Genomic DNA, 14,780 nt, shown 5'->3' with positions numbered 1-14,780 from the left:
CATGTAGATGGGAACAACGAGCAACAGAGAGGTTTTGTTCTGATAGACCAACCCTGTTGAAAGAATGGCAAAATCATAGTTAGAATCAGAATCAACATCTTCAGTAGCATTGTCCTCTTTTACAGATTGACAAAAATGTTGGCTGCTGTTTTCCTAGAGTTTTTAAACATTTGAGTGCAGTTATAAGTACAGTTCTGTTGGCTTCTGATTATTGGGAAAGTAAATAATTATTTCATACTGTCTTCTTTCAAACCTCTGAGTGGTCTTATACCAATCTTCTGCTATTCTGTCTGCAGAGTCCTTGTGGTTTATTGCATGGGAAAATGGAAAGACAGAGAGAGATTACATCAAAAAACATCCAACATTTCTCATCGGTTTTATAAAGCAAGCAACTATTTGCCACATTCATGGCACTCAGGAGACATGTGAAGAATTTTGTGAAAAATTATTCTGAGGCTGAGATAAAAGTCAGAGAAGCAACATCTAATGATCCTTGGGGCCCTTCAAGTTCGCTGATGTTAGAGATAAGTGACCTGACATACAACACAATTTCTCTTTCTGAGATTATGAACATGATCTGGCAAAGGATGAATGACCATGGGAAGAACTGGAGGCATGTGTACAAGTCTCTTACACTCTTGGATTATCTTCTTAAGAATGGTTCAAAGAAAGTTATACAGCATTGTCAAGAGGGTTTCTTTAACATTCAGGTGTTAAAGGACTTCCATCATTTAGATGAAGCTGGAAAGGATCAAGGTAAGTCTAAAAGTCATTTGAGAAGTCCATTAAAATTAAGTGTGTGTGTATATGAGAGCCAGTGTGGTGTAGTGACTAAAGTGTTGGACTGGGGGTTGGGAGATCCGGGTTCTAATCCCCACTTGGCCATGGAAACCCACTGGGTGACTTTGGGCGGGTCACAGACTCTTAACCCAACCTACCTCACAGGGTTGTTGTTGTGAGGATAAAATGGAGAGAGGAGGAGGATTAAGTACGCTGCCTTGGGTTCCTTGAAGGAAAAAAAAGGCAGAATAGAAATGCAAAAATAAATAAATAAATAAATAAATAAATAAATGCACTGCAGCTTAAAGATAGGGAGGAACCTAGCAATTTAATTGTTCAGGAATTCAAAAGTTCTGAATCCAAGACTTATGATTTGACATGGGGAAAGGCCACAGCTTGATGCTTTGGATGGTTTCCGATTCAATCCCCAGCATCTCCAGTTAAAGCAATGGTAGAGAGAATTTTTTTCTATGGGGTAATTGACCCACAGGAAAAGTCAATCTTTTTACCGCATTCCTTTATCACTGTTCCTATATACTACTGAAACATATTGTTTTGTTACTTCTTGTCCTATGAGATGAGTGACAGAATGACTTGCAAATAAATTATTTCATTGTCTTGCAAGATGTGATGAGTCTTTAGATTGTAAGCCTATGCGGCAGGGTCTTGCTATTTACTGTGTAATCTGTACAGCACCGTGTACATTGATGGTGCTATATAAATAAATAATAATAATAATAATAATAATAATTCAGACAGTTGGATCAGATGCATAAATCATGATGTCAGTGATGCTTAATTAAATTGTTTAAATTGTATAAATTTATGCTAGTAAATTGTAGCAGGTCAGGTCACAAACTATGGTAGAGTATCCACTAATTGCCTAATATATAATTACCAATGCTTGGACTGCCAGTTCAACACACCAACTATTATATTGATGCTCATTAAAATGTATTCCCTTCAGACTGTAAGCACTATGCCAAGGCAGTGGAACGAGGACCTGTATCGGACTCCTCTCCCCCTCACATGGCTTTACATATGTACTTTGGGGTGGGTTTTTTTGGTATACTGTGTTTGCTTTCTGTACAAGTTATGCATTATTGTTATACCATATCAGGAAGCCACAATTCAAACTATCTGAACCATGGCCATGCTGACTGGTGGATGATGGGGGTTGTAGTCCAACTCATCTGGAGGGTACCAGGTTGGGGGAAATGGCATGGGTTCACATGATAGCACTTTGACTAAGAAAGTATATAACCTAGTTTTTGTATAATAGAAGGTAATAACATTGGCTTTTTTTTTTTTTACAAAAAATGAAAAGGGGGATTTTTTTTTTCATTGACCTTATCATTTTTCTGAATGAGGACAAGAGTTATAATATAATTATGATATGAAAAATACCTTTAAATATTGCTTATAGTATATATAGAAATCTACCATCTGTTGAATCTTTGGGTGAAATCCAGTGTTGCGCAAGTGGAAGGCAGTTTGAGAAAATGATCTTTCCCTTCTCCCCACTGCATCCTGCCCCCAAGTGTTTCTAGGGTGTTGCGAGGGGTATGGGTACACCTACAGAGCATTGTAAACTACCTTACCAGACTGAAGTAGAAGAGGGGAATTGCCTGAAATTAGCTAGAGGAATCTTTCACCACTCATGCAAGGTTCCCAATTTTGTCTCGTTCCCCTTTGCTACTGTAGTACAGTATCATACAGTTTATGATGTTTTGTAGGTCGTCCCAAACCTATGGAGAGACTTTTTTGAGGGGTACAGGAAAGAGGCAGATCTATTGTGCAAGCTTGCCTTCCCCTCGCACAACACTGGATTTCACCCCTTGTTTTGTCAGCTCGTTGCCCTGGGTATCACATTATCAAACACTTTAGCATCTTCTGTATAAGTAGAGTCCTGGGACAGATCTAGTGAGCAATACGAAACACAGTAAACTCTGTACATGTTTACCAAATATTTCTTTTTCTAACTCAGACTTATTGTTTTCAACAGGTTTTCATGTAAGGGAGAAAGCTAAGCAAGTCCTTGCTTTATTAAAAGATGAACAACTGTTACATAATGAACGTGAAATAGCACGTCGGACTAGGCGGCGCACTTCATATGCAATGCTTTCCCCCCAAAAAGTTCCTAGCAAAGCTTATTTACCAACAATGCCTGTCTCAGATCCCATTTCAGAGTTTCCTCCTTCAGAGAACGTCCAAAGTAAGCAGCACATTTAAACTGCAATGCAAGTATTTTGCATTTCAGAGTGTTAACTTTTGAAATTATAGCATGAGCATGGATCCATTAGGGACTTTTTCTACATGAGACATGAGATCAACCTGTCACTTTATCGAGGTTTCTGTTTCTGGATTCTTTGCGCAATTAAGATTGGCTCCTTTACACTTGTTTCCCTCCCCCCAGAACTTTGCTTTCTCTGCTTTTCTCTGTTTTCCATTACACAACCATTAGGTGGCACTGTGGTATAATGGAATTGTGCAACTACCAGGAGGGTAGGGATGTCAGAGAAATCTGTTTGGGGGTGGAGGTCGATGAGCTTCTGTTGATTCAGGGCCCCCGGACTTCGGTCTGTTTTCTGTGCACTGGTGTGACTTGATCTGCGTAGAGTCGGGCCAGTTCATAGATTTTCGATATTCTTGTTTATTTGGCCAAATAGAGATTTATACAAATAAAAAAACACACACAATAAGTTCCTGGATTTCAGGAAAAACGTGGTTTAGCCCAAAAATGTGAGCTGAGTCAGGCAGGTGGCATAAATCCATTGAGCTGAAGCATTGGACATCTCTAACAGAAGGTTTCATGGCACCATCAAGGATATACTAGACATTCCTTATAGAAAACAACACCACTAAAATAGTTGCAAAGCATGGGAGAGGCCCTGGTGGATGATGACGTTGTGTAAAGGACCCACAAACTACTGTGAGTGAGGAATCATGAGTGCACAATAAATGCCTCATGTAGAAAGGCTCTAGGTGTCCTTAGTGACATCCCATCTATCATTATCTGTCAAAAACAATAGTGGTTTAGCTGTCCAACTCTTGGGTTACATGATGACAAGGCATTTGCTTGGCATGGGAAGCAAGATGCTGGTCTAGAAAGAGGTTTAGTCTGATCCTTTGGTCTATCTTTTTGTGTTCTTATTTTCTGATCTAACTCCAAAAAATGGCAAAAGTGATTTAATAGTACTGTAGGTACCAGAAAGTTTAATGGAAAATCCTAAACCTCAACACGTTTTTGAGTGCACCTGCTCTTTCTTAAGGAACTATTACAAGCTTTGCCATCTACCTTTTCGGTGAAGTAATTTGTAACTTTCTTGTGTAAAGCTGAGTAGGGCTTCAGGAAAGTTACAGCCAACATACAGTTTGGCTTAGCATGCTGTAGTCTGTATTCTGTGTAAAAGCTCCATGAACAAAGGATGGTATTTCTGGGTAAAACAGGGTTTGCTGGAGCCAGTCTGGCAACCCCCACGACTGATCCTGAGAAGTGGGGTCTGTGTTGCCAATTGCATTGCCAAGAGACAACAGTTCTTTTTAGGATTCAGAAACAATGAACGCATTAATGGGTAAAGACTAAAGTTTTATTACGCAGGAACAAACTAACACATTAAGAAAGCAAAACACTATAGGGCAATAATTGCAGCAAGAAATTATAAAGCAAGATAATAATGCTTACATCCCATGCAGTCACTGGGAACTCCCTTAGTGGACTCCAATAAAGGCCTGGTACCCAGCACCTTCCCAGGGACACGTAAATTTATTACACCCACATTAATCCTACCAATATTCTGGCTATAGTCCAATAACCTTGAGGGAATTTACCCTAGCAAACTTACCCTAACAAACTCCCGATTGTACTAGGAACAGACCTTGAATTCTAGCCAAGGCTTATCTAAAGGTTATTTATTTATTTATTTATTTCAATTGCTTAACTACTTAAAGCAAACAGGCTCAACCGGAAGTATAGACACAGGTCAGATCTACACTAAGCAGGATATAACACTTTGAAAACGTTTTGAAGACTGTATAGGGAGTGTGTCCTGGGCCTCATCAGTTGTCACTACTGTTATAAACTGTTTTAAAGCAGTAGTGTACATTCTGCCACAGAAGGAACAATTGTTGGAAACCACTAAATTCCTTGATATAACAATAGTCTTCTGCATTTACACTATAGGGTCTACTCTATGAGATTATTGCTGAGCCAGGTCTGAGGACATACTTTTACTCATGGCTGCTACACGTTACTTTTTATAGATGTGCACATATTTGTAAGTCACGTCTGTGTATGAAGATATGAACAAAACAATGCAAGAACAATGATAGGTATATCTGTCTCTGCGGGGGCAAGTGAGAGCTAAGCTGTAACATGTGAACTGGCCTTCTGTAGTATGGTAATTGCCCAGGGCCTCACCGCACTAGACAAGAAAATAAATATATCATTTTGAAAAATTATTTTATTAACCATTAAAAGTGTTAGCACATAAGGAAGTTCTTATTAAGAGAACTTGAAACAGCAGTTAATTAAAATTAAAATGGCCTGGGACTGAAGCACCAGTTCATTTATTGCTACATATGTCCATTTGTCTCCAGATAAAAATCCCTGCCACAGGACTGTAGTCTTAAAAGTTTTCTATTATCTTTCAAATGGTCTCTAAAATCCTTTTTAGCGGCTGATAATGGGAAACACATGCCTGCCATGCTCCAGTAATAACACTCCTTTTAAATACTAATTGGAAGATTTGGTGACAGAGAGGGATGATACTGGCCCTAATTTTCTGGTTTCTTCCATATAATTTTCACATAAACAAGCAGAACTGGTAGCTCTTTATGTTAATTTTTCCTACTTGAAAAAAAGGGAACTTGTCTCACACACTGACGATATAAACAGAGTTAGCAGTTAAGAACAGGAGAGGTCTGTTGAGATTTGATTCTGTCTGGGTTTCTCAATCATCACAGAAAATTATAAAAGGAATTAACATTCAGATCCAGTCACTGCAGGTAGCATTGCAGTTAATGGACTGAACAAGATTTTAGAGGCATTTTTTGCCCAATTAACTCTGAGAAATTTAACATCTGTCTATTTTTCTTTCTTTCTACCATTTTTTAAATTTAAAAAACAAAAAACCTTTCTTTGACAGATTTCCCCCCTAAGGCATTTCCTGCAGCAGAGAAAAGCCAGCCTGCTCAGCCATCAGGCAAAGCAGAGATAGTCCAAGAAACAACAGCACTTAATATCATTGAAAAGAAGTCATCAGAGGTAAATCATGCACTGCATTTGGAGGGAAGAAATAGTTGCATATATAGCATTTAATGAATTGCCCATACAATGCTTTTCACTACTGTTTCAATTAGTAAGACTTAGGTTGCAATCCCAGCCCAATTTACCTAAGAGTAAACCCTACTGCATTTAGTGGAATTTCCTTCTGAGTAGACATGTACAGACTGTAATGTTAAGGAGTTTGCAGCTACTGAAGTGAGGGAGGATTGAACTTATTGAGTCCATTACTGGATCTGATGCCTCATTATTATTAATTATATATAGAGTGTTTTATGGTAAGCTCGCAACTGGCCACTCACTGATCTTAGTGGGACATTTTGATGCTGCTGCAATCCTCCCATGCGTCTCCTGCTCCTTCTGTTGTTTTTTCCCCACTTCAAAATACCTCCTGGAAAATCTGATTCTTCTGGCTATAACTAATTGGTGCTATTTCCTGCTGTGTGCAGGAGAGGTTGCACAATAAAAATGTCCACTGAATGGGTCCTGTGGTTGTTGCTTGCTTCCTCTTTGTTCCCTGTGTGAAGAAAGAGGAAGCTGCTCATCCCTTTTGTGTGACAGGAGCAGGAGGCAAAGCAATGGTAGGGAAATGCAACACACACCCCCCTCTAATGATTCTCTTACTCCTGCTTTTCCTCCAAGGACATCAACAAGGCAATGTACATGATTTCTCTACTGGAATTTGAGGGCTAATAAACTGAAACTCAGTCCAGACAAGACTGAGATGCTGCTGGTGGGTGGTTCCTCTGATCAGATGGGGGGGGGGCGTTCAACTGGTTCTGGATGGGGTTGCACTCCCCCTGAAGGAACAGGTTCGTAGCTTGGGGGTTCTCCTAGAGCCATCTTTGTCACTTGAGGCTCAGGTGGCCTCGGTGGCACGGAGTGCTTTCTACCAACTCTGGTTGGTGGCCCAGCTATGCCCCTATCTGGACAGGGATTATTATTATTATTATTATTATTATTATTATTTATTTATTTATTTATTTATTTATATAGCACTGTAAGAAATGAAGGGGTTAATTGAACTCTAAGCTGCCCTTTGTGCTTTCTGTGGACCCTGCAAGAGGAAGTGGCTGACTCACACATTCCAGAGAGATGTGGAATGGCAGGGAAGGGAGATGGGATTAAGTAAAGGTATCCTGTTTAGCCCACTCCTCTCACACAGGTTTTATAATTGTATCCCACTTCTCTCACACAGGTTGTGTAAATGTATTCCACTCCCCTTTTTCTTTGTGCATCCCACCCCCTTCATTCCACTCCCCTTTTTCCATTGTCAGCTGACCCTATGTGAATAAAAGTGGTGTGCAAGCTCCGATCAGGGTCCGACCCGGTTCGAGTCGCACCTCAGTATACTGATACGTGGTGTCCTCTGCAGTGCTTTTTCTACGCTCGTCTTTCGTACCTAAGGTCAGGGACAAGAACCTGCCATATTTCTAACAAGCACCATCAATGTACATGGTGCTGTACAGAGTAAAACAGTAAATAGCAAGACCCTGCCGCATAGGCTTACAATCTAATAAAATCATAGTAAAACAATAAGGAGGGGAAGAGAATGCAAACAGGTACAGGGTAGGGTAAGGAGGCACAGGGTAGGGTAAAACTAACAGTAGAAAGTAACAGTAGAAGTCTGCACAACATCAAGTTTTAAAAGCTTTAGGAAAAAGAAAAGTTTTTAGTTGAGCTTTAAAAGCTGCGGTTGAACTTGTAGTTCTCAAATGTTCTGGAAGAGCGTTTCAGGCGTAAGGGGCAGCAGACGAAAATGGACGAAGCCGAGCAAGGGAAGTAGAGGCCCTTGGGCAGGCGAGAAACATGGCATCAGAGGAGCGAAGAGCACGAGCGGGGCAATAGTGTGAGATGAGAGAGGAGAGATAGGAAGGAGCTAGACCGTGAAAAGCTTTGAAGGTTAACAGGAGAAGTTTATATTGGATTCTGAAGTGAATTGGAAGCCAATGAAGAGATTTCAGAAGCGGAGTAACATGGTCGGAGCGGCGAGCCAAGAAGATGATCTTTGCGGCAGAGTGGTGAACAGAAACCAACGGACTGATGTGAGAAGAAGGAAGGCCAGAGAGAAGAAGGTTGCAGTAGTCCAACCGTGAAATAACCAGTGCATGAACAAGCGTCTTGGCAGAAGAGACAGACAAAAATGATCGAATCCTGGCAATATTATACAGGAAAAATCGACAAGATTTAGCTACTGCCTCAATATGAGGAATAAAGGAGAGCGAGGAGTCGAATATAAAGCCAAGGCTACGAGCTTCCTTGACCGGAGTAAGTGTAAAATCATTAACAGTAAGAGAGAATGAGAGATGAGGAGAAGGTTTAGGAGGAAAAACAAGCAATTCAGTCTTTGCCATGTTAAGTTTCAAGCGACGATGAAGCAGCCAAGCTGAGATATCTGAAAGACATGCCGAGATACGATCGTGAACATCAGGAGAAAGTTCCGGAGATGACAGATATAGTTGTGTATCATCGGCGTACAGATGATATTGGAGGCCATGAGATTGAATAAGCTTGCCCAAGGGCAACATGTATAAGGAAAACAACAACGGGCCAAGCACCGAGCCTTGCGGAACCCCTACTGAAAGGGGAAAGGAGGAAGACGAGCTGCCATTAGTCAACACGCTGAAAGAGCGACCCGCTAGATAGGAGGCAAACCAGTTATAGACAGAGCCACAAAATCCAAGGTCATGAAGGGAATCTAAGAGAAGATCATGATCAACCGTGTCAAAGGCTGCAGTTAGATCAAGGAGAATAAGAACGGAATAATGGCCTTTAGGCTTGGCAGTAAGGAGATCATTGGTGATCTTAGTAAGGGCTGTTTCGGTGGAATGCAGAGGACGGAATCCACATTGAAAAGGATCCAAAGCAGAGTTACTAGAAAGAAAGTCAAGACAGTGAGAGTAGACCGCACGCTCCAGGATCTTTGAAACAAACGGCAACAAAGAGACAGGTCGGTAGTTAGACAGAGATAGCCTATCAAGAGTAGGTTTCTTGAGAATGGGAGAGACTGTAGCATGTTTAAAAGCAGAAGGAAATGAACCAGAGGACAGAGAAAGATTAATAATATGTAGCAAGGAAGGGAGGATAGCAGGAATAAGATTAATAAAGACCCGAGAAGGAATCGGATCACAAGAACAAGTGAAAGGCTTCGAAGAGCACAGTATTCTAGACAGTTCATCAGCTGAGACCGAAGGGAACGCAGAGAAATTTGCAGGAGGAACTGACAGATGAGGGACAGGAACTGGAAGAGGAGCAGAGCTGGCAAGATCAGAGCGAATAGTTTGGATTTTAGCATTGAAAAAAGAGGCAAAGTTATTAGCAGACAGAGAGGCAGGGAGAGATGGCGGATTAGGCTTCAGAAGAGAATTGAAGGACGCAAAGAGCCGCTGAGGATGCCTAGCATTTGACTGGATCAGCGTTGAGTAGTACTGCTGTTTGGCCAGTGAGATGGCAGAAGAGAAAGAGGAGAGTACAAATTTGTAATGGACAAAGTCTGCCCGGTCCCTGGTCTTACGCCAAAGGCGTTCAGCTGCCCGGGAACAAGAGCGAAGGTAGCGGAGGGAAGAGGTGAGCCACGGTTGGGGTTGAGAAGGGTGAACTATCCGAGTTGTAGATGGAGCAAGATTATCAAGAGTTGAAGATAAGGAGGAATTAAAGAAGGAGACAGCTGAGTCCAAGGAGACAGCCGAACAGACAGAAGGAAGGGAGGAGGCTAGAGACTGGGAAAAAGCCTCATAATTGATAGATTGCAAGTCACGACAAGAGCGAGAAGCGGGACATGAAGGAGGAGGATTATGAGTAATATTGAAAGAAACTAGGTGATGATCTGACAACGGAAAGTGAGCAGTAGAAAAGTCCAACACAGAGCAATTCCGAGTGAGAACAAGATCCAGACAGTGTCCAAGGGAATGTGTGGGTGCATCAGACCAAAGCTTAAGATCATAAGAGGAAGATAATGAGCGAAATCGTAGAGCTGCAGCATCTTGAGGGTCATCCACATGAATATTGAAATCACCCAAGATAAGAGTAGGACAGTTATCAGAGAGGAAAAAGGACAGCCACAAATCAAAATCAGAGATAAATTTTGAGGACGAGCCTGGGGGGCGGTACAGAACTGCAATCCGCAGTCGCAGTGGAGTGAAGAGCCTCACCACATGTACCTCAAAGGAGGAGAAGCAATGTGAAGGTGGAATGGAAAGAGGCTGGAACTGGCACAAACTAGATAATAAAAGACCCACACCACCACCCCGACCCTCTGGGTGACTAGTGTGAGAGAAAGAGAGTCCTCCAAGAGAGAGGGCAGCAGAGATGGCAGTATCATGGGCAGGAAGCCAGGTCTCAGTAAGAGCAAGGAGGTGGAGAGACCTAGAGATAAACAAGTCCTGGATGACAGGGGCCTTAGAAGCAACAGAGCGACAGTTCCATAAGGAACACGAGAAAGGCAGCTGAGAAGAGGGGAGACACCGAATAGGAACTAAGTTAGGAGAGACGAGATTGGAACGAGCCATAAGGAACAGATATGAGGAGAAAAGAATTGAGAGGAGACAATGAGAAGATCGTGACCTGAATCAGAAAGTGGCAGCGACCGGACCGTGGCTGGGGTTTTTCCTCCGGAGTAGAAGATCCGCTTGACCGGCTTCGCGCCGAAGGCTCGCACCTCCAGCAGACTGGAGGCTTGAAGTACCTGAAAAGGGGAGGAGCAGAAGCTGCAATTCAAACAGACCAATCGCAGTTAGTCAATGTTGCTCAATGGGATAACCTAGCTTCAGTTGTCCATACTTTGGTAACTTCCAAATTAGATTACTGCAACGCCCTCTACATGGGGCAGCCTTTGAAGACGGTCCGGAAGCTGCAGCTTGTGCAAAATGCGGCGGCCAGATTGATAGCTGGAACAGGGAGGTTTGAGCATATAACACCGATTCTGGCCCGCTTGCATTGGCTGCCTATATGTTTCCAAGCCCAATTCAAGGTGCTGGTTTTAACCTATAAAGCCCTACATGGCTTGGGACCACAATACCTGATGGAACGCCTCTCCCGACATGAACCTACCCGTACACTGCGCTCAACATCTAAGGTCCTCCTCCGAGTGCCTACTCCGAGGGAAGCTTGGAGGATAGCAACAAGGGAGAGGGCCTTCTCAGTGGTTGTCCCAACTGTGGAATGATCTCCCCGATGAGGCTCGCCTGGCGCCAACATTGTTATCTTTTTGGCGCCAGGTCAAGACTTCTCTTCTCCCAGGCATTTTAACAGCATTTTAACAGCGTTTAACAACGTTAAGTTTGTTTTTAATGGACCCCAGAATTGTTGTTTTTAAATGGATCCTGTTGTTTTTATACTGTTTTTTATGTTTTTGATGGTTTTTAAATTTTGTATACTTTTAATGTTTACCATTTTTAATTGTTGTAAACTGCCCAGAGAGCTTCGGCTGTGGGGCGGTATATAAATGTAATAAAATAAATAAATAAAATAAATAAAGTAGAGGGTGTGGGGGTTAGGTTGTACTTAAGGCAGAGGTGTTGAATCTCTTTCAGCCTGCGGGACAAATTCAATTTTGGAGAAGCTCTCTGGGGCCGCTATTCCAGTGGTGGGCAGGGGAAAAGGGTGTAGACTAAAGACAAAAGGGGCAAACCCAACATGCCAGCATAATTAAGTTTAAAGCTTTTATTGCGAGTAACTAAGCCTTAGGAGGAGAGGCATTTCATTCTTGGGGCTGGGGTGGGGGTAGGCAGCGGTAGTGCAAAAACAAGGAAACTAACAAACAAGCAGCATTTGAGGGGAAAGGGGTAGGGCCAGGAGAGGGGGCATGGTCTTTTGGGGAACCGCTAAGGGCAGGATTAAGGTCCCAGGCTGGGCAGATTTGTCCCGCAGACCTGGAATTCAACACCTCTGCCTTAAGGGGACAATGCACAGCGAATTCACTGAAGGAATGCAGCACAATCACATACTGCTTTTGAAAGTCCCTTCTGTTCAAAAGTGGTTTTCCATGTAACATGGAGGTTCTGTTTAAAAAACACAAACTGAAAAGCCCCTTGAGTGTGAGGAACTAGATACATGGTTCCTTGAATTCTGGCCATGGTGTTAATTGCATTGGGAACTACAAGAAAAAAATAAATATTAACCTTTTAAAGAATTAGCTCCATCCATCACTGACCAGAACACCGCTTCATGGTAAGTCCAATTTTCCATTTGGTTTTAAAAAAGAAAAACGTATAGGGGCACGACAGAGATTTTAAACATTATGATTTGTGTTGGGTGTATTTCTCTGTCTGTCATAATACTAGAACTCGAGGAGATCGAATACAATTACTAGTAGTTCAGGACAGTTAAAAAATAAAGCAAAATTTACATGGAATTTGTTGCTGACAAGATGCTCCAAGCAGATGATTTTAGTAAGGGATGAGAGAATTTCATGGAGAGGATAGGTATGTTAATAATAGTGGTTAGCCATGGTAGCTAAATGGAACCTCCATGTTTGAGTAGCAGATGCTGAGGAGAAAGATCCAGGTATGGCCATCATGCCCTGCTTGTACAACTGATCAGTCAAATGGACTAGATAGACCTTGGTCTGATTGAGCAAAGCAATTCTCACCTTGCTTTGTTATTATTGCTATAATTGTACGTGTGCCTGCTGTAACTATTTTGCATATTTTTTTTGTAAATTGTGTCCCTTTGGAAAGAGGCTTGGGAATGTGAGGGGATATATTCCCCTAAAAGCATTCGCTTATAACCCTATTCCACTGTACTCCTGTGAAACTTATCGTTTTATTAATATCAGTAGCACTTGCTATAGTCCAGCTCTTCTGTTTAGGAGTTTCATATAATAAAACTTGGTGATCCCATACATGGAGTGTTGGTGTTGTATGAGATCTTCAACAAAGGAAAATAATAATGCACCAATAGGGAAATAAAAAGAGCTTATTTCAATGGATGCAAAAATTAGCACAGCCAAAACCTGCCGATATTATGATTTTCTAAAATGATTTGTAAACAACTACTTGAATTCATTTGGTTTTCCGTGCAAATAATAGAGATTTCAATCCTGAGCAGTATTTTCTCCTTTCCTCCTCTTTCTGTTTTCATAGTTAATCATACTTGTCACTTATATGAAGTGCCTCACAGTTTCAAGTCACTGTCGTTGACTAATTAAGCATCACTTTAATTGCCATTAACGTCAACATTTACCCAGATAATGTACTGTGTCATAATGCTTCAAATGGTGTATATATTTATTGTTTTATAAATAAGGAATTAACACAATGTCTGCCAGCATAAGAGCTATTTGTATTGTACATGTCTTTTTTTTAGGTGATCCAGTATGTAAGCTTATCTCACTGTGTTTCTTACAAGTGAGATATGACAAGATATTTGGTTGCATTGTAGAAAGGTTTAGTTGTTTCATGAAAGGTTGATTTTTTGGGACCTGCTCTAGAATGTCATTTCTTTACATTACAGCCTGCTGCATCTGGAAGTTTAGATTTTTAATTTAAACGATAGATCACAAATAAACATAAAATATCCAGTTAAAACTTCTATAGCATTCTAAATACCATATGTACTAGCTAAAAATGAACTCCTGAAAGATAACTTAAATTTTTAAAAAAGCCTGGAAAAATTCCATGTGGAGGTTGTTAAAAAGCTACAGAACATCAATAGCAGGGGGCTACTGATCATTTTTACTTCAGTCCTATTTGGATACTTTCAGCATTCTAGCTTGAAAAGACTGTGCACTGTAGGATCTGATCTGGATGGGGTGGGGTGGGGGAAGGGGAGGAAGTGAGCTGTCATCAAGCATATTAATAACTTTGGCACAGATCTCTGTATATAATTTATCCCATTTTCATATATTGAGGTGTGCTGCAGCAGAAAAATAATATCCCAAGCAGTTTTTGTTAAGAAGTGTAAGAATTTTTCCCTTGGTAGTTTACTCAAAACCTACCCATCTATGCAGCTGTCCTTTTTTTCTTTGGGTTTTTTTTCCTATGGCTGTAATTGAGCCTTTCTTTTTGTAGGAAAAATGCAAAGAAATTGCAGTGAGAAAATTTGAAAATGATATATTAGGAATGCATGCAATACTGTGTTCTCTTAACTTCTATAGCAGCCTTCTTCAACCTAGAGCCCTCAAGATGTGTTGGACTACAATTCCAATAATGGAGTTAGAGGTCTAACACATCTGATGGGCACTAGTTTGGGGAAGGCAGCTTTATAGGATTATCTAATAACTTTCCTATATGCAAATAAATTTCACTGTGGAATGATTAAATAATAGTTTAAGGAATAATTTTTGACACCATGAAGTTTGTGCCAGTAGGAAGAAAATTCCTTTTCTTCTTCCATTCCATCTGCTGTAAAATATCAAATATATTTCTCTCAGTCTAGTGAATATATCAGTCTTAATCCTTCGCCCCTTACATCTAATATTATGTTCCTCCCAACACTCTAGCCCTCTAGTCAAATTTCATTGTGTTGTTTCTCTAATCTCCATACTAATACCTGAAAATTTATCAGCCGTTAACCTTATTTTCTCGAAAACTAAATTCCCCTTGCTTGTACATTGACTCCCACTATCTCCATCTTAATAAGAAAGTAACTCTATTTATTATTCCTTTTTAATTATTTTGTTGAAATGGAAAATATTTTATTTCTAGAATTAACTCTCATTTGTTTTATTCCTTTTCAGCGACTACTAATCTAAGATTATTGACATTTTAAAGGCCTT

At 40.9% G+C, this 14,780-nt stretch overlaps 1 protein-coding gene across 1 annotated transcript in view; it reads left to right on the top strand.

Moving 5' to 3' along the window:
• Window positions 1-407: 407 nt before the first annotated feature.
• The window catches only part of ENTHD1 (ENTH domain containing 1), a 34,407-nt gene continuing 20,034 nt past the window's right edge, over window positions 408-14,780 (top strand). The window contains exons 1-3 of the mRNA XM_063134560.1: window positions 408-756; window positions 2,786-2,995; window positions 5,928-6,046. Coding sequence (XP_062990630.1) covers window positions 408-756; window positions 2,786-2,995; window positions 5,928-6,046 — 678 coding nt within the window. The remainder of the gene's footprint in view (window positions 757-2,785; window positions 2,996-5,927; window positions 6,047-14,780) is intronic.

This window comes from Elgaria multicarinata, chromosome 9, assembly GCF_023053635.1.
Source record: "Elgaria multicarinata webbii isolate HBS135686 ecotype San Diego chromosome 9, rElgMul1.1.pri, whole genome shotgun sequence".
In the NCBI taxonomy this organism is placed as follows: domain Eukaryota; kingdom Metazoa; phylum Chordata; class Lepidosauria; order Squamata; family Anguidae; genus Elgaria; species Elgaria multicarinata.
This window is presented reverse-complemented; position numbering and strand designations above follow the sequence as displayed.